This window comes from Lontra canadensis, unplaced genomic scaffold, assembly GCF_010015895.1.
Source record: "Lontra canadensis isolate GAN:19392208 unplaced genomic scaffold, GSC_riverotter_1.0 scaffold1, whole genome shotgun sequence".
Classification (NCBI taxonomy): Eukaryota; Metazoa; Chordata; class Mammalia; order Carnivora; family Mustelidae; genus Lontra; species Lontra canadensis.
Genome location: NW_022630995.1, coordinates 107,026,566 through 107,046,977, shown reverse-complemented (window position 1 = coordinate 107,046,977; position 20,412 = coordinate 107,026,566). Strand labels below are relative to the sequence as shown.

The window sequence follows — 20,412 nt, the reverse complement described above, 5'->3', positions numbered from 1 at the left end:
GTGAGAAGGCTAGTTTTTCTTTTTAACCTCGAAGAACAAATGAAAGAGAGCAGGAAGGAAGAGGGTATGTATGGAACCCAAGAAGATATCAGATAAGAAGGAAGGAGTCTTTGAGTCCAGAATTTGAATCAGGATAACGCCAATCATAGAAATAGTGAGATCCCATCTAGGTGGGTGTGTTTGGAGGTGCATTGAACTTGAAGTGCTGTTGTCATATTCAGGTGACAGAGCTTTGGGATTCATGCACTTAAGAGTGATTATTGACCCATGAGAAGAGAAGAAACATTTAAAGGAGAACAGCCACATTTAGGGTGTAGAAGAAATGAAGGAGCTTGTGAAGAAGCACTCAAAGATTTAAGGAAAGTAAGTTTATTGTCATGGATTCCAAAGAGTTGGGTGATAAACAGTGTCAAATACTGCCAAGAAAAAAAAATACTGAATTTTGATGGTTGGATAAAGGGACATTCGTGTTTTTAAAAAACATCTTTGAGTCTGTGTGGAGAGAGAAGTCAAATTTCAAGGGCTGTGGTAAGGAATGAGGAAACGAAGGGAGAGTGTTAACTTTCTAGAAGTTTAATGAGAAAAGAAGAGATGACTAGTTTGAGGGAAGGGCAGTACTGTGAGAGTGAGTAACATACTGGAGACAGGAACATATTTGTTGGGCTAGGACCCTGTGGACAAGGACAAAGTAAATTTAGAGAGAATAATTAATTGATAGAGAAGGATTATAGATGAAAAAAGAAATCACAAACTCAGGTAAACAGGGCTGGTATTAGAACAGAAAAGGACATTTTTGTCTTTAAAAAAACTCAGAAGATAGGTGACATATTAAAAAAAAGTGTTAAGATAGTAAAGAGGACAGTCAGAAGAGTGTTTTGTCGGTTAGCCTCCCATCTTCCCAGTGAAGTAGAAGTCAAACTCATCTGTTAATAAAAGTCAGTGGCAAAGTAGTAGGAAACTTGTGGTGTGGGGAAAAAGTTCAGAATTGGGATTATGGGGCATGTTATCAATATTCATGAAGATCGAATTGTTTAAATAACCAAATGGTAGTGGAGGTTTACTGCAGTTAAAGATGATGTCTGCATCTGTTTGTCAGTGTGTGTTGTGCACTTAAAATGTATGTAGGCTAAGGAGTTATTTTGTACTTTGATGTGTGGACAGGAAAGAACCACCAAAAATAACTTCAGATAGGTATTCCAGCTTCATAGAAGCATATACTTTGGATCAGAGTGGGAAGAGAAGTGAGACAGAGAAGAGGAAGCCATTATAGTAGGCCAGGTAGGATGTAAATACTGACTGGATCAGAGAGAATGAATTAAATGTGAAGTAAGATTAGACTATTATCACTTTGGTTCTTGCAAAGTAGTCCACTAGGTTTAAGAAATGGTTACTTACGTAACCCTTCAGATAGTTTACACTTTGAGGAATTATGATCTTTCCATTTTTATACTTGATTGTTAACATTCAAATCCTGCTTGTTTATTAGAATGGTATTTAAAAGTCTAATATGCTATAAATTTTTACCTTGATAAAAATTATAGGGCAAAGAATACGGTACTTTTTTCACACAGCTGCTTTTTTCCAGTACTTCATTAGTTTCCAACTACTGTGTTATAAAAATGTGATTGTCTTGTTAAAAAGAGATGGAATAATTGTTTTCAAGTAGTTGTTACCAGTTTTATAGATACAAAGGTGGAGACAGCGCATGAGAAAGTGTTGCACACGGCAAAAATGTTGCATGATTTTTCTTGAGTTCAGTGAGAAGTCCTATGGTTGCCAAATTAATTTTTTTGTCCCTTGGTACCACGTTCCCTCCTAGTTTCTGAATCAAAGCCTGAATGGCTTTTGGAATTTTCCTTTCCTAATAAGAAGCCTTAAATAGGGTGGGGAAAGTCTAATTTACAAAATTCTTCAAAAATAAGATTTTTGTTCATTTTTACTTAAATCTTTTCCCCCTTACTACCTAATTTCACCTGTCAAAAATGAAGTTAAAGGTTAGCTACATTAGACATAAAATTTTCAGTCTACTTATAGAAACCCTGTTAACACACATTATTCTCTGCTCTTCTTAATTATTATTTAATTTTTCTGTTTTTCTTCTTTGTAACTGAGCTGAAATATTAAGAACTTTCTGTTTTTAATCAGTTGTCCCTGCTACATGTTGTGGATATTTCCTTTGGCTGTGAGGGAATATAAAAGGTAGATAACTATTTGAAGGTGAATAACTCACATTCTTTTTTCTGGGTAGAATAAATGTTTGTGCCTTTTGAGAAACTGCTATCAGTTCAAATTAAATTTTAAATTGTAACTATAAATACATATGTACACATATACACATACATTTCCATAATCTAGCATAATTACTTTAAAGTATGAAATAGTTTGATACAAAAGCCTCTTTTATATGTAAAATAATTGGAATGAAATTGAATTTTGATCTTGAGTGGTTTGGACTTAAAAAGTGGAACATTCAGTTATTTATATTATAACTTGAAGGCTGTTCAGAAGTCATATTATGGAAATAATTGAGTTTGATAAATTATTTTATAAGTTATAATATGCAGACATTCAGCCTTTTGCTAGTAAAACAATAATATAGAAATATAAAAATAAAAAAGTAATTTCAGCAATTTTTTGAGCAAATGTATGGTGATTTATCGATGTTCTGTTATATAAAGACCTTTTGAAAAAAGAAATATCAGTTTTGACTAATGTGAGAAATCTATTGAGCTGTAGAAATTAATAGTTATCATCAGACACACCAAAGCTGTGTCCATCAAATTACATGTTGTGACCTAATTTTGAACAGCATCTGTGGAACTAGTGCTTTCCTCCTGATCCTGCATTATACCTGTAAATATACAAATTTACTTGAAATTTACCTGCATAAAAACAAATTTTTAAAACCTTGAATATAGTACTATGCCACAAAGTTGCAGACTTTATGCTTCTTTTTTGACGTATGAGTATTTAACAATCATGGTGGTTTTTTCTTCATGACTCATTTTTGTAATTTCACTGATAATAGTATTTGTAGCTTTTACTTTTTTTTTTTTTAAGATTTTATTTATTTATTTGACAGAGAGAGGAGACACAGCCAAAGAGGGAACACAAGCAGCGGGAGTGGGAGAGGTAGAAGTAGGCTCCCCCGCTGAGCAGAGAGCCTGATGTGGGACTCGATCCCAGAACCCTGGGATCGTGACCGGAGCCAAAGGCAAATGCTTAACAACTGAGCCACTCAGCGTCCCTGTAGCTTTTACTTTTATATCTAATCTTCCATGCATTTTCCTGCACCTGGTTCATTTATAAGTTGCTTTCTAAATTTCAGAAAAGATATCGATGGGTTCACATTTTTCATTTGAATGTTTAAAATACATTTGAATAAACAAAGTTTTAACCTGCTGAACTGTCCTTTTAATCAGCCTTCTATATGACATGGGAAAAGATTTATTCTACTAAGCCATATTAGAATTAGAAACATGCTTTTATGTCATTGAAGATATATATTTATGTTCCTGCCTATACAAAGTCTTAGTATGTACATACACCATGGGTCATATGATTTGAGTGTTTTTATTCCAGTAGTGATGATGAGTAAATCCCTGGAAATTTTTACTCTGAGTCTTTGTATTTTTTCATTTATATATATGTGTGTGTGTGTGTGTGTGTGTGTGTGTGTGTGTACACACCCCAGGTACTTTAATCAACAAATATTAATTGAGCCCACTGTATTCAGGACACTGTACCAGTGATGAGGAGGAGAGAATAATAGCAAGAAGTCCCTATCCTTATAGGGCTTGCATTGGAGGAAATAAGTAATAAAAAAGTAAATACTACAAAAAGAATATATTTACCTTTTGTGGTCATTGATATCAAGGGAATAAACAACATGATGAAATGGAGTGTATCAGAAGGTGAAGAAAGTTGTCTCCAGGATATTCTTTGAGCTGAGGTGTGAAAAATGAGAATGAACTATTTGAAGAGAAAGGGAAGAATATTCCTTTAGAAGTAGAGCAATTACAAAGCCCTAAGTGAGTAAAGAACTTGGTATGTTTAAAGAACAGAAAAGAGATCAAGTTAAAGAGATGTTGTATACAGAAAGAGTATTCTGCAAAAATGTGGAAGAAATAAGCAAGACCTAGATCATAGAGAACCTGTGGGTCATTCTAAAGTAATAGGAATTTATGAGAGGGAATCTGATTCAGATTTTAAAAACATCATTCTTGGAGCTGTATGGAAAGTGGATTGAGAAGATTGGAAGTTGAGAATGAAGATGGAAGCATGGAGACCAATTAGAAGGCTTTTGTAGTAGTCCAGGCAAGAGATAATAGTGACTTGGATTAGGGTTATGGTAGTGAGGATGATGGAGGACAGCAGAAATCAGGAAGTATTTGTGGTGGTGGGTGAATCAGGAGAGAGAGTAAAAGAAATCAAGAGTAATTTCTAGATTTAGGGCTTGAGTAGCTGGACAGAGGTTAGGGCAGTTTACTCCTACAGGAAAGAGCACAGTTTTGTTTTTTTTTATGTTTTTCTGACTTTTGTTGTTATTGCTACCTATTTTGCTTTCTTGGGGGCAGTAATAAGTCTGAGTTCTTAGTAGAGAGATAGGCAAGAGGAAATGACAGATGGGCGATTTCTCTATCTTTATGTTTGTGTACATTTTGGGGATAAACACCCAAAAAGTTTAAAGGATTTCTTGCATTTAGCAACATGTTCAAATTACACTTGGGTAGGTGGTGTAGATTCAAGGAACCATGAGAAATTAGAAAGCTTAGGGAATAAAGACACCTAGAATTCCTAATTTTTTAAATAGAAGAGATTTTTAGAATTAAGTCTTCTACTCCACCCCTTCCAAATTTTACAGGTAAGAAAACAGGTCTGAGAATTCAAGTGACTTTTCAGGATAGTGCTGAACTAAAATCCATGTTTGTGGTTCATTGTTTGTATAAGTACTGTATTTGAGGAAGTTACCACTTTCATAAATACATACATCACTAAATACATCTATGCTTTAGTATTAATGTTTCAGCTCTTAGAACTGCAGATTTAGGAATATGCTGTAAGAATTCTGTGCAAAGCTAATCCTAAACCAACATTTTGTTTAATCTCTTATAAATCACAAAAATAAACTACCTAATTGAAAGAAGATGTAGCAGAACCAAATGATGATGGAAAAAGCTCATTAGTTTTCCCGAATTTGAAAACATTTTATAAAAAGTATTATGTGTCCATAAACATGCTTTATCATCATATTTGATCCTTTATGTTTGTCCTTTTCTGTAAATGTAGATGAGTCTAAAAGTCTAAAATACTAACTTCCCTGTTTATTCACTGGGAAATATAAGACATTTTATTTGATCAGGCAGGATTCTTAGTAAAACTAAGGAAACCAGATAACAATCTGAGAGTTTTATTCTCAATAAACCAATTAGACAAACATGGCTATCCCCTTCAAGTTGTCCCATAAATATCTATTGCTTCATACTATTTCTTCTGTATACAAGGTATTTAGATGATGAAAATTAAAATTAGTCTTTAATGTCCTGAATAAATTCTTCCATTCATGGGATAAAGAATGACAGAAAGGAATTTATACACATCTTACATAGTTTTAACAATTATTTTAAATTCTATTTTGTCCAACTTTTACGGTGATACACCCTTTTAAATTTGTCTAATTTATTGGCATTGTAAAGTGATCTTTTCCATTTAGTAGCTCACTAGCAAAACATTTTTTCTGATACTGTGTTTTAAGTGAAATCTTAGTAATATGTCAAATAGGCAGTAAAACCTTAGTAATGTGTCAAGTAAGCAGCAAAAAAAGTTCCTCAGTGACCTAAAAAACCTTCTTAAAATAAGCAGTGATAAGATAAAAGCACAGAAACAGGTTCTTTCAGTTGAACAGCTTGTCATTTGAGTGACTACAAGGTGATAGTTGTTTTTTCTCTTTATTCCACGTAATATGGTATAGGTCAGTTAACAAGTATTTAATATATGTCATTTGTATCACTTAACCTTTATTAGATCAGGTCAGTATTATATAGTGCTTTATAATAAAGAAAAGAAAGAAATGGAGATATGCTAAGTCTTTTTTTCCAGATTGGTATATATTGCAGGAAACCATTACTGAATGAAAATCATAGGCCATTTTTTAAAAAGTAATTTGATGTTAAAATTGATTGACCACCAAGCCTCCGGGTGAAAATATTTAATAATTTCTGAGAGTGGGAGCTGTACTATTATTCTTATATGAAGATATGATTGTATTTTTCTTCTTCAGATTTCTGAATTGTCATGACATAATTTCTATTATTTCTAGTTTTTTCTTACCAAGACTTACTTCTTTTCACCCTGACATTTTTTTCTCATTTTGTGATTTGGATGATTATTTGTTATAAAATTAATTAGAAAAATTATACATGAAAAGTAGTTTTGTAGAATGGGGCTGGTGCTTCTTTGTAGTGGCCAAATTGATGTTGGAGAAGGAGAAGCCCTATGCTTACCTAGTTATGAAGCAGCCAGAGTTTCACTTCAATTTGATGAGCACTTAAAGTGTCTCTTATATGCTCAAGAATGCTTAATTGTGTTTTCTTTTAAGATTGTCAGTTTTTACAGTATTTGAAAATTTCTCTCTCTCTTTTTTTAAAGATTTTATTTATTTATTTGACAGAGAGAGACACAGTGAGAGAAGGAATACAATCAGGGCGGGTGGGAGAGGGAGAAGCAGGCTTCCTGCCAAGCAGGGAACCCAACACCGGGCTCAATCCCAGGACCATGGGATCATGACCTGAGCTGAAGGCAGACGCTTAATGGCTGAGACACCCAGGCACCCCTAGTATTTGCAAATGTCTTAAATAGAACTTTTAAGTGGCACATCACATTCTTCTTTTAAATAATAGTGTTCAATAGTGATACACTCATAAACAAATACCATATGATTCAACTATTCCATTCCTGGGTATTTACCCAAGTGCTTGTGTGTCAGCATTCAGTGCAGCTGTATTCACAGTAGCCCCAAACTAGAAACAATACAAATGTCTATGAATATAGGTAAATGGAGTAAAAAAAAAAAAAAATAGTGATAGAGAATACACTACATTCGTATCTTTAGGGTAAATACCCAGTAGTGCAATAGCTGGGTCATAGGGTAGCTATTTTCAACTTTTTGAGGAACCTCCATGCTGTTTTCCAGAGTGGCTGCACCAGCTTGCATCCCCTCCAGCAGTACAGGAGGGTTCCCCTTTCTCCACATCCTCGCCAGCATCTGTCATTTCCTGACTTAATTTTAGTCATTCTGACTGGTGTGAGGTGGTATCTCATTGAGAAATCTTTTGATTGTGATAAAATATTTGATATATTGATTAGTGGTTTCTAGGGTATACAGAACTGTTGAAACTCATCAGTTATATACTTTAAGTTTATAGTTTATTTTACATAAATTTTCCTCAGTAAATAAGGAAAAGAATCAGGATCTAAACACAGAAGTACACTTTTTTTTTTCTTTTTATACACAAAATAGATGTCTTGAAAGACATTCTGGAAAACATGACCATGGACCTTTTTCTAACCCTTTCATGTAAAACTAATTTATTTGTGCTTCCATTATACTCTAAAAACTAAATTTTGTTTACTGCTTAAATATTTTCCTTTATACTTTTTCTCCATGACTATGAATTAGTTATAGCTCAAGTTTATGAAGAATCATAGGTACCCCCCAAAACATTGATAAATAAAGACAGGAGAATTAATGCTAATTTGGTCAAAGTTTTTGAAACACCTCAAAATGATTATATAATATATGTGATTAGTCAGTACTTTAAGAATTATTACTCCTATTAAATAATAATTATATTACAGGTGAGCTAGAGAAAGCACTTAATTTTACTGTATAAATCTTACTATGAATTCATAATTTATAGGTAACTACACTTATGTTTATCATGGACATGAACATTTAATTTCTGTGAAGTCTTATGTAAACCACCTTTCTCATTTTCCTTCATCTGTTCCTTCAGAAGACATATACCTTCTCTGTGCTTCCATAGCACCCTGTAAAAACTGTACTGAAACTTTTATTTTGTTTACTACTGCTTTTTTCCTCATGGGGATAGAAACTCTATGAAAGAAAGGCCTTCTTAAATCTCTGTTTTTATCCACTGTGCCTGATGCAAAGGCTAAATTAACATTTAATAAGCACCAATTCTATAATTGAATGTGCTAATCTCTCTAGCTATGTGTTTTATTTTGTAAATATTGAAGGTCTATTTAGGATTGTTGTTGCTTCTTAACATTGTATAATGTCCTACTTTATCCCTGGTAATACTGCTTGTTCTGTGTCTGCTATGTCTGACCATATAGATGCAAATTTCCCTTGATTAGTGTTTGCATAATAAATATTTTATCATTTCTTCATTTTTTATCTGAATACATTTATATTCAAAGTGGGTTATTTGTAGATAGCATAGTCGGATCTTGCTTTTTATTTAATATATCTCTACCTTCTAAGTGGGAGATTTAGACCATATGTATTTAAAGTGACTTTTGTGTGGTTGGCTTGGCTTGAAATCTTGCTAGTTGTCTTCTGATTTTTTTAAACTCTTCGTTATTCTTTCTACCATCTTTTTCTGATTTATTTTGGAAAAATTAGGTAATCTTTATTTTTCCCTTTATTAGTTTATTAGCTGTACCTTGTTTAAGTTTTTTAGTGGTTGCCTTGTGGTTTGCAATACACATCTTTAACTTACCACAGTTTACCTTCAAATACTATATCAAACCGCATATAGTTTAATAGCCTTACAACTGTATACTTCTAATTCTTCCTTACACCTTGTGCTATTATTGTTACACACTTTGTTTTTCCATAGATTAGAAACCCGGCAGTACATTGTTCTTTTTACTTGAGACAGTTTATTATCTTTACATATAGGAGGAAAGCTTTTTAATATTTACTGTCATTTTTGTCATTTTCAGTGTTCTTCATTTCCTGGGGTAGATACAGATTTTTAGTATTGTACACCTTTTGCCTAAAAAACTCTTGTGAACATTTTTTTGCATAACAGATTTGCTGTCAGTGAATTCTCTCAGCTTTTATTTGTTTGAAAAATTCTTTACTTCAGCCTAACTATTGAAGATATTTTCACTGGATAAAAAATTCTGGGTTGACAGTTTAAAAAAAAAGTTTTAAAGCACTGTATCAGTATTTTATAGGTATCATTCCATTGTCTTCTAGTTTGAATAGTTTAGATGGGATATCAACTGTTTTTCTTATTTTTGCTATCCCCAAAATAGTTCCCACCCTCCTACCCCTCACCCCGGCTGCCTTCAAGAGATTCTCTCTTTTTTTTTTTTTTTTCCTCAGCAACTTGACTGTTTTTTGTTTTTATTGTTTGTTTTGTTTGGGATTCCTTAAGCCTCATAAATTTGTAGCAGGATGTCTTTCATTATTTTGAGAAATTTCTTAGGCATTCATTCTTTAAGTATTTCTCCTACCCTGTTCTCTGTCTCTTCTAGGATTCCAGTTACACTTACATTAGATTGTTTGCTATTTTCTTTCAGTTCTTAGGTGATTTAGGTTTTCCCCTTACTTGTTTTGTTTCCTTGTGTTTTAGTTTTTATAATTTCCTTTGATCTGCATTTACCGAGTCTTTGGTTTTCTTGAGTCTACTGTTCACAACCTATTGAATTAATTGTTCACCCTTAATATTGTGTTTTTCATTTGTAGCATCACCATTTAACTCTAAAGTTTCCATTTCTCAGCAAATTTCTAAATCTGTTCATAAATATTATTTACATTTTCCATTAGATCCTTTAATATATTAATCACAGTTATTTTAAGGTCCTATCTGATATTTCTAACATGTAGGCCACCTATGAGTCTCATTCTGCTAATTGGTTTATTTTTTGATAGTGGGTTATTTTTTCTTCTCTTTTTTAATATATCTCTTTATTTTTTTATTGACTGCTGGACATTGTGTATAGAAAAACAGTAGAGACTGAAATTAACAGTATTTAATCCCCAGAAGTAAGCACACTTCCTTTTATTTCAGGCAGTTAATATAGGTTGGAGGTTCCGCCAATCTAGTCAGAAGTTGAACTGGGTTTACACTTTGCTGTTGCTAACTTTATTTCAGTGCAGTAGTCTTCAAACTCTCTTAGTAATGGGCTCCTCTGACCTTGTGCTTAGATAGGGGTAGTTGGTATTCTGGCTTTCTCTTCAGCCATCTATGCATGCCTAAAGGTGGTATGCATATACCAAATGTGGTATGCATGTACCACAAAAGGATTCCCTCCATATTCCTATTCCTCTTCCAACAGTAGACTCGTTCACAAGCACCTTGCGGAGTCTCCATCATTATTACTATTAGTCCACAGGGTAAAAACCCAGTTCTAAACATTTTGATGCTAAATGGAAAAAAATTTCAAAGACAGTAAGATTAAATAATGAGGAAATAACTAATTTTCCTTTGGATGTGCTAGTATCACAGTTTGCACATGTATACTGACAATTAATTAAAATCTTATATTAATTTAACTTGAAATATATTGTTAGTGATCTGTGAAATCATAATTTCAGTGAAATGTATAAAAACTGAATATATAGTAAAGGGTTACTTAAATGTCAAATACTTTTTTTGGTATGAAGCTTGAATATTCCACATTGTTTTTGTGGAAAAGTGTATTCGTTTTCTATGAATGCTATAATAAAAGACCACAAACTGGATGGTCTAAAGCAACAGAAATTTATTGTATTATAGTTGTGGAGGCTGTTTAAGTCCAAAATCAGGGTGTCAGCAGGGCTGTGCTCCCTCTGAAATCTGTATGCAAAGAGGCCTTTTTTGTCTTTCCTAGCTTCTGGTGTCCTCAGGAGTTCCTTGGCTTGTGGCAGTAAATGCCATTCTCGTCTTTTGTCTTTACATGCTCTCTTCTCCCTTTGTGTTTCTATATGCTCCCAAGGCATTCTCCTCTCTGCATCTCTTTCCTCTTAAAAGGATACTAGCCATGGGGCACCTGGGTGGCTCAGTGGGTTAAGCCTCTGCCTTCGGCTCAGGTCATGATTTCGGAGTCCTGGGATTGAGCCCTGCATTGGGCTCTCTGCTCTGCACAGAGCCTGCTTCTCCCCCTCTCTCTGCCGACCCACCTGTAATCTTTCTCTCTCTCTGTCAAATAAATAAAATCTTAAAAAAAAAAAAAAAGAATACTAGCCATATTGCATTAAGGACCCACCTTATTCTAGCATAACTTCATCTTATCTGTTCACATCTGCAGTGACCCTATTTCCAAAAAGGTCACAGTCTGAGGTCCTGGGGGTTAGGACTTGAACATATATTTTGGAGGAACACAATTTAACCCATAATAAGCAGGAATAATGTCTGTATCTCAAAAGCATATTCCTAAATCAGTAACATTATCTCAAACAGGTAATGATATTAAACTACTGAATTTGAAAGGCAAACTAAAAGTACACTCATGACTATATCTTTGTGTCATGAATTTAACTTTCTAGGAAGAATTTTGATATTTGATTCCTTTTCAATTCAGGTAAATTTGAGAAAAGCAGCTAACCTTTTAAAAGTCATATTTAATAAAAATATTTATAAACTATCCCATTTGCTGCTTATTTGGACCATTGTTTACATAGAGTTCTGGTAAAATTAGGCAATTCAGTCATTTCCTTAGTGCAGTAATAGGGTAGTTTGGGGATTTTCAGTAATATTGTTCATTTAGCTTTCTAAGACATCTGAATTTTGTAACACATGTGGCTGGCATTCACTGAGAGCTAATGGGCTCTTTGAAGTTTAAAATCTAGTCTCTAGTTATAGTTTGATATTGACTAAGAAGACTCCAAATAGTATTTGCATCCCTGCATTTAAGAGTCTAATTTATGTTGCCTATTGTTCTCAAATCCTTGTTCAGAATATATTTACATGTGTTCAGATTCTATCATAATAAAATATTTAGTCTTAGAGTTTCAAAGTGGCATAGCAGTGGATTTTGAAGAAAAGCAATGTGGAACTTCATTAAAATAAATTTTATCATGGCATCTTTTTAATGCCATTGCTTTTTGCAAACTAACACTAGTAAGGACTTAAGTTATAATTGTTTTGACTTTAAGCATCTACTCTGAATCACCTTTGTGTTCACCAAGAAAGAGCACTTCAAAAATTGTTATTTCTTAACAGTATAATTTTTCAGAACTGAGCAGGAAAAAAGCCAGGTCTCAGCTTTCCAGCTTAGCTTGTAAAAAGAATGTTTCATTTATTTACCATAAGTCCTTATAGTTTCTAGTAATAGTTACTTGGGGAAAATAAAAATAAGTGCCTGAATTATAATGATTAATGATTGGAAAGTTAAAATAGCAAGATTTGAGGGGTTTTTTTTAATACATTAAAAAACAAAACCAAACACAGCATATACTAGCACTTCCTGCATTCGTAACACAGAGTAGAAATATAAGTTGAAATAGAAATGAATAAAAGAGTGTCAGAGCTAAAAAGAAGCCCAGCAGTCTTCTTCCCTGCTTCCCCCTTTTCCAGAGCAGGAAGCACAGCAACAGAGATTAAGAGGCTTTCTTGTGGTCAAACTTAACAAAACGTACAACCTAGAAATTACTTCAGTGATATTATAGTTTTTCTAATATTAAAAACTTCTACCTTTATTGAAATTCTTAAGTTAACATTTCAAAATTTCAGTAACAAAGAAATTCAGATTCCCACTCTCAACGAGGACTAGTCCTCGGATTTAATTATTAAATGTTGTTTGCATTCAGCTCCTTGGAGACCTTAGCTTATGACATGTCTACAACTTTCTTTACTTGAAGAGTAAAAGTTTTCCCTTATTTTGAAAATAAATCTCTTTATTTTCTTTATCTGTACTTAGCTATAACCGAACTTAAATTACAACAGGGGATACTAAAAGTGTTTGGAAAAGGATACATATGCTCCTACATCTAATAGTAGAAGGAAGGTGAAAAAGTGAGGAAGATTGTTTCTTCTCTCTTCTCTGTGGAGCAGGAAATACGGTTTCTGTTAAGAATGCAGATGTTGAGAAAGGGCGGGATTTTAGAAAGTTGGGACTGGGTGGGTCCTCATGGGTGATGTGACAGGGACATGTGAAAAGATACTGCAGCACAGTTTAAGACTTTGTCCATGCTTATGAGGCTTATAATTTTCAGTTTAAGATTGTGTAGTTTGCTCATTCTTGTTGTGTTTCTAAATATTGTTATTAAAAACACATTCTCTAGGAGTTTTAGAAATGTTTCACTCTCAAAATCGATCTCATTGAATGGATTAGTGACTGAGTTGGACGTACAGCTTGTGTTACTATACTGTGCCTCTTTAAGCTTTTAACTAATTGTGAAACAGATTTTATCGTATCAACCACTCTTTGTTTAGTGTGCATTTTGGACAGCTGTTATAGATTAGACTTAATATTTGTTAAGTTCATGGACACTCTAAAAAAGTTTTGAAGGGGAAGATACCAAAGAACTCTTCCAAAGTGAATCTCCAAAACTAGATTCTTTTTTTTTTTTTTAAGATTTTATTTATTTGTTTGAGAGAGAGAGAGAAAGAGAGCATGAGAGGGAAGAGTTCAGAGGGAGAAGCAGACTCCCCGCCAAGCAGGGAGCCCGATGCGGGACTCAATCCCGGGACTCCAGGATCATGACCTGAGCCGAAGGCAGTCAGTCACTTAACCAACTGAGCCACTCAGGTGTCCCCAAAACTAGATTCTTAATCGATACTAGACAGTGCTGTTTTCTTAATGAAATGAAGGGCAGAGTATTCCATTATACTTTTTTGTGTGTCTTTAATAGGGAACATGGATTTAAAATTCAGATTTCCCAAGTTTTAATTCAGAATGCTGGTATTTAATCATGATCTCTTTAAGCAAAGTCTAGGTTGAAAAAAGGGGAAAAATAAAGTTTATAATTTATATTCTTAGGTCACTTATCATAATATCTCTAAAGTACATTTACAATATAAGTCATTTGTATTTATCTTCTCCATGCCTTAGCTTTCATTTTTGCCATCAGTAATAAAAGCCTTTATAGCTTTATCCTCTGTTCCACTTTTAATTATACAAAGCACTCTAGCACTTACTGTTGTGTTGTGTGCAGCCTATGTTCAGCCGACATCGTTAATCAGCTCTTGCAGATCATTATGTGCAGGAAGCTTTTATAGAAAACAGAGAGGAAGGTGGTCCCAAACCTATGGCCCTTCAGAATGTTAAAGGTGAACTCTTTTTATTTGATACAATTTCTTTTAAAACATAAAAGCTAATTTATATAACAGTATCTGCATACATACATATTTTTCTCATGTTTCTCAGTAGTAATTTGTAACAAAATTTAGATGAGAACTGTGTGATCAGCTCCTACTGTTTATTTTTCTCATGTCACCGTTTTCTGAGGTGTGCGTCATAGTCATCACCACAGTGACCACTCCTGATGTCACAAAGGATCCTTACTTTGGTTAGTACATTTGAGCAAATGGATGCATAAGAAACCAAGATCCTTGTTACACAAATAATCAGAGGGTGGGAGGAAACTAATATCAATTATGTATGTAGGCATAAGTTTTTAAATGGATTTTTTTTTTAGAGAATATTTTTTTAAATTTTATTTATTCATTTGACACAGAGAGAGAGATCACATAGGCAGAGAAGCAGGCAAAGGAGAGGGGGAAGCAGGCTCTCTGCTGAGCAGAGAGCCCAATGCGAGGCTCAGTCAGGACCCCGAGATCATGACCCGAGCTTAAGGCAGAAGCCCAACCCACTGAGCCACCCAGACGCCCCTTTAAATGGATTTTTAAATTTGTATTTCATACTGAGAATTTGAGAAGGAATATGAAAAAGGTAATGTTTAAATCACAGAAGTGGAAGCAGCATGTTAATCGTAGACTTTTTAAATTGTAAAAAATTAATTTTAGATAAAATTTGCTATTGCAGATTATAGGCTGCTTTTACATCTAATACCATTCTGCCTCTCAGTGTTTTCAAATACTTGGACCTTATCTCCTCTTTTGGAAATCTGGTGATGATAGAAATGATTAAAAAAAAAACAACAGTTTATTTGCTGTTATTATTATAAGGCTTTTCTATAAAGCATGAACGTAAGAAAGTTCCAGAATTGCACCTAGTCGTGTTTTTACATAGGCTTGATAGGCACCTTTTACTAGCTACTTAGCTGTCTTTACATTTTTTTCTTTCAAATTCTAACATCTGTGTATCTCTGCATTTATCTGTTTCTTTCTCTCCTTTTCTGCTTGAACTGTTATGGGTTGGGTTTTGTTTTTGTTTTTGTTTTCCCATGTAATGCTATACCAATACCAAATGAATTGCCTTATTGAAAGTAGAGAAAAGTAGACTGCCAGCAAAGACATGGCTTTTGTATAGTCTGGAACAGGTTCAACCTTACCTACCAGATTTCCTAAATCTTAAAAATAAAATAATACCCAAGTAGTAGTGGAGGGGTGAACAATGAACTCACATGCTGCTTGAGGGAGTATACACTGGCTTTGGCAACCTGTTTGTCATTATGGAGAAAGTGGAAGTTAGCAAATTCAGTGAACCAACAGTACCATCTGTGTATTTTAAAGAATAGCTCAAACCTAGGAACAACCCAAGTAACACTCATTAGAAGAATAGGCCAATAATTGAGATGGGTTCATACAATGAATATTATATATCAGGAAGCATGTAACAGAATGGATTAATTTCACACATGTAATATTGAGTATAAGAAGGTAGGCACAAAAGAATAAATGCAACGTGATTACATTTAAATAAAGTTCAAAAAACAGGCAAAGCTAAACTATTCCATAACCATATTGTGGTGGTGAAGACAAAAGCACATAAATGATTTTCATTCTCATTCTCTCTCTCTCTCTCTCACACACACACACAACACACACACTCACTCACATTCATCCTTTAGGTGAATGATAATTTACCACAATCTAAGCAGAGGCCCCATTTATTCAGTAAATACTGAGCGTCTACTATGTACTAGGTATTTGTTGCCCAGAACAGAGAGGGAGCCTAGTTGGGAAAATACACAAGTAAATCTGAAATTAGAATACCCTGTTACGTGTCACAGTGATTGTATTCAGTGGTTATTTTAGGTCTTTTCCTCAGCCTTACCATATACTTGTACCTGATAATGGAATATCAACTTGGTAACTTTTTTTGGTAACATTTTTTTTTTCCTCATTTGTGAGACATAATAACCATGACATACAAGTTTTATTGCTTCCTGGTTTGGGCTACTGAGGAGTAATGGAAGTATAGTATCTCCTTAGATTTATAGCTCTGCTCTTACCTACTGTGAAGAAATACCATACTTGTGCTAGAAACTTCCTTCATATGACAAGTCATCATTAGAGAATGTAACAGCGCCTAGAGAGTTGGTGGGCTGCACTTTCACCAGTGTTTGGATAACTCACAATTATGGGAAATTAAAATATATTTCTAGAAGTGACAGTGCAGGGTGTTTCACAAGTTAGGAGTTATTTATTATGAGAAGAGTTACAGTCAGCCTGTATTTCGGAGATAAGAAAGTTTAGGATAAGGGAGCTTTTGTAAATTATTTTTAAGTGAACAGTAATAGTACTCATTTTAATATTGTAACATAAGACTACCTTTATTGTGGGAGAACAATTTATATGGACTTGTGCAATGACAGATGATCTAGTATGTATTGTAAATGATTCAAAAGATACCTGTAAAGACATATTCTTTCACTGGTTTTGGTAGAGTAATAGAATACAACATTGTCATTTATTCTTTTGCATCCTCTAATTCTTTAAAATATGTTGATAAATTTATCTTTAACCGTATTTCCCTGGATGACTTGTCAAAGGTGGGGTGAGGGGGGTGAGGAAGGAACTGTATAAACATTTCTGTAGTGGTGGTTAATACTTTTTTATCTTAGATTATCTATTATTATGTGTGCTTTGTTTTTCTTCTCAGATTTGGTATAATGTAATTTCTAATACAGAGATTAAGTTTATGTTCTGTAACCTACTGCTGATAATACATGAGTGAAAAGCTATTTTGTAAATAATCGAAACAGGGCAGGGATGGTGGAAGGGAACTGAAGAAGGAAGGAAAGGAAAAGAAGAAAAACACTGTGGATCTCAGATGTAAATATGTGGTTTGCCTTCTAATTGCAGTTATATTCTTTTTTTACTGCATTATTAAATTTGATGAACAGATTTGTTGGATAAATTTGTATTGAAATTTATTGCATTATTGAATATTTTGAATATTGAATAGTTAACTTTTTTTTTTAAGTTTCATTCATTTATTAGAGAGAAAGAAAAAGAATGAGAACATGAGTTGCGGGGAGGGCTGAGGGAGAAGCAGACTCTCCATTGAGCAGGGATCCTGAGGCGGGGGCTCGATTCTAGGACCCTGATATCATGACCTGAGCCAAAGGCAGACATTTAACTGACTGAGCCACCCAGGCACCCCAGATAGTTAACTGGTGTTAGGAAGCCAGCTTCGCTTTTAAAATTCACTACAAATAGGCTCCACAAAGTTTCTAAGTCTTAGTTTCCTAGGATATGTATTTAAGGCTTAGTTTAGCAGTTCTCTTAAGATTTCTAAGTCCTAAGCCTGTGTGATTTATATTTTGAAAGCCCATATTTAATCAGCAATCTGAATCAAAGACTATTTAAGCTACACATTTTAGGCATGGCATGTATTGTATATTTATATTATTTAAGGTCTGAACATTTAGATTTATAATCATAATGTTCACTTTTCTCTGACATCATACCCATACAAATTGCCCAACAATTGAGATAATTTACATTTATGTTATTGGACAGTGAAACTTTGGGTGTTAAATTTCAAAATGGGATATGACCAGTGTTCTTGACTGGCTTATCTGACTAGTTACTTTAATAGTTCGGAGTTTTCTGTGATCTCATTAGCTGACGAGCATAGGTTCCCTTCTGCAACTGTATAACAACACAACAATGCTAAGTGGACAAAAATATGTTATTTCACTTTAGTATGGATTTCCTGAAACATTTTCAAAGTTACCAAGCAAATATTTATGAGGCTGTGCTATATAAGGGTGTGTGTGTGTGTGTGTGTGTGTGTGTACACCATAAGAACTGATATATATTGTTTCATTGTCTAATATGATTCAGGAACAATAATAAAGATATGACCTTAGTTTCAGTTTTCTTATTAGAAAAATGAAAATCTTTCATTTACTTAGTGGTTATAATACCCTTGTGAGCCATTTCTTTTACTGACCTTTTGTACTATGCTTCTGTAGCTGCCTTGTCCAGTATGGTGGCTACAAGCCAGATTTGGCTAGTAAACAGTTGTGAAGTGTAGCTAGTCTGAATTAACATGTGACTGTAAGTGTAAAGCACACTCAGATTTCAAAGATTTATCACAAAAAAAGACAGTTTAAAATATTGATTGCATGTTGGGATCATGCTTTATTGGATTTAATAAAATAGATCATTAAAATAAATTTTTTACATGTTTTTGGTGTTTTTTCATATGGCTACTAGTAAATTTAAATCACATATGTGGCTCATACTTACGGCTGTCACATATCTTTTATATGAGGAAAGACAGGTTTAGAAAGACACATACTTTCTTTCATCTCTTTCCATTCCTACATTCAGGGGTTAGAAAGTTTTCTAAAGCTCTTTATATATTCCATAGCAAGAATTGAGAAAGGGACCATGTTTGTGGACTATAGTAATGCCATTAAAAGGATGCTTACTGTGATATAGAATTATTATGTGAGTTAGATGGTTTTCTTTGATAACAACTAACTTCGAAAAACACTGATAGGTATATTTAGTGGTTTCCAAGCTCAGAAAAAGGATTTCTATAAAATATTAGTTTCTGTTTTTTTTCTCTTACACAGAATTTTCATTTGTGAAAGAGCAGGTGAAAATTTTCACATGTGATAGTCATACATTCCTAGGATACAGAGTTCTTTAAGTTCCTATATGATGTCAGTGAGAATAAACTTTTTTCTCTGAAAAAGTGATTGTCTCTTGTCCCCATCCCACCCCCATTTCCATGTTTACTTGTCTTGTTTTTCCAAAAAGACATATTTAATGCCCAGCCTAGGTTTATTTTCTACTTACTCACTAAATAAGGAATAACATTGTTATGTTTTATATTTGAAATTGTAAGGTACATTTCTTTTTTCTTTTATTTTTAATTTAACTCTTTGTTTTACAGATGAGGGCAGAAGTGCAGTTGACCAAGCAGGTGGTGCACAGATTGTAATTGACCATTTAAGGTCACTGTGCAGTATAACAGATCCCGCCAATGAGAAGCTCTTGACTGTCTTTTGTGGCATGCTGATGAACTATAGCAATGAGAATGGTAAACAAAATTGAAAACTTGCTTTATCTCTGGGGGAAGATTAAAAATAATCATTACTATAGCACAGACCAAAAATATTCAGAAAAATTATGAGCAAAGAATTCATAAGTGACAAGTAAAATTAATAATTAGCCAACATTAAATCGCAGTGTTTCAAAAATATAGAATGTTCTAATTTATTAACTGGGACAAGTTTTTGAAGGGTTACCCATGTTAATACCAAAAACGAAAACAACATAATGGTATGCTATAATATTTTTCACACACATTTTCGAAATAAGCAGTATTAAAATAGTTTCATGTTTATTACTTTATATTAATACCAGGAGTAGCTTTAAAACACAGACACTATATTTGTAAAATTATTTTATCTAGATACTAGATTTACTTGTCAGAATAGAAAAAATCTTTTAATAAAATCTGGCATTAGAAAAATAAAGAGTAATTGTGCTTTCTGATTTTAGAAATTAAATAGAAGTTTCTTTTCTCTGTAAAACATTCTTAGAACTTGGCAACAAATGACATGTCAAAATTTTCAGATAACCTATACGGTTGTTAATTAAATGAACATAAAAATGGTGATATGAAAGCTTCACTATATTTTTAGATGTCATAAAAATTGTATCATCTTATATGAATTACAGCATGGATCGAACACTCAAAAATTCTGATAGATTTCTGGGCTATAACACTCTTCAGATCTTTTTGTGGTTTGTTTTATAATGGCATCTTAAGCTTTAGTCTTTGACAGAGACCTATTTTACTTGCATATTGAACATGTAATATTATTCTTCATTTTCATGTGTTTTAGAATCCCATGAAACTTTAGGCGTATTTTTCATTTTTCACTTTTGGTAGTCATGAGTCCAAAGAAATATTCTCAATAATTAAAAAAAAAAAAGATAAACATTGATGATGAATGGCTACTGACATTTGTCCTTAGTGTTAGTGACAAGCACAAACAGTGGGGACTGTAGCCCTTGTCCCATTGAACAGGGAGAGCCACTACCCTCCTCTAGTCTGTAGTTTCTGTATGGCAATTTGGCC

General features: G+C 33.6%; 1 protein-coding gene across 8 annotated transcripts in view; it reads left to right on the top strand.

Moving 5' to 3' along the window:
- The window catches only part of RAP1GDS1 (Rap1 GTPase-GDP dissociation stimulator 1), a 153,303-nt gene that overhangs the window by 79,268 nt on the left and 53,623 nt on the right, over positions 1 to 20,412 (top strand). For 7 of the 8 annotated variants that reach the window (XM_032861279.1, XM_032861305.1, XM_032861295.1 and 4 more), the window contains one exon: positions 19,219 to 19,365. The exons of the other annotated variant lie outside the window; for it this stretch is intronic. In XM_032861279.1, the coding sequence (XP_032717170.1) occupies positions 19,219 to 19,365 (147 nt within the window). The remainder of the gene's footprint in view (positions 1 to 19,218; positions 19,366 to 20,412) is intronic. 8 annotated transcript variants of the gene reach the window in all.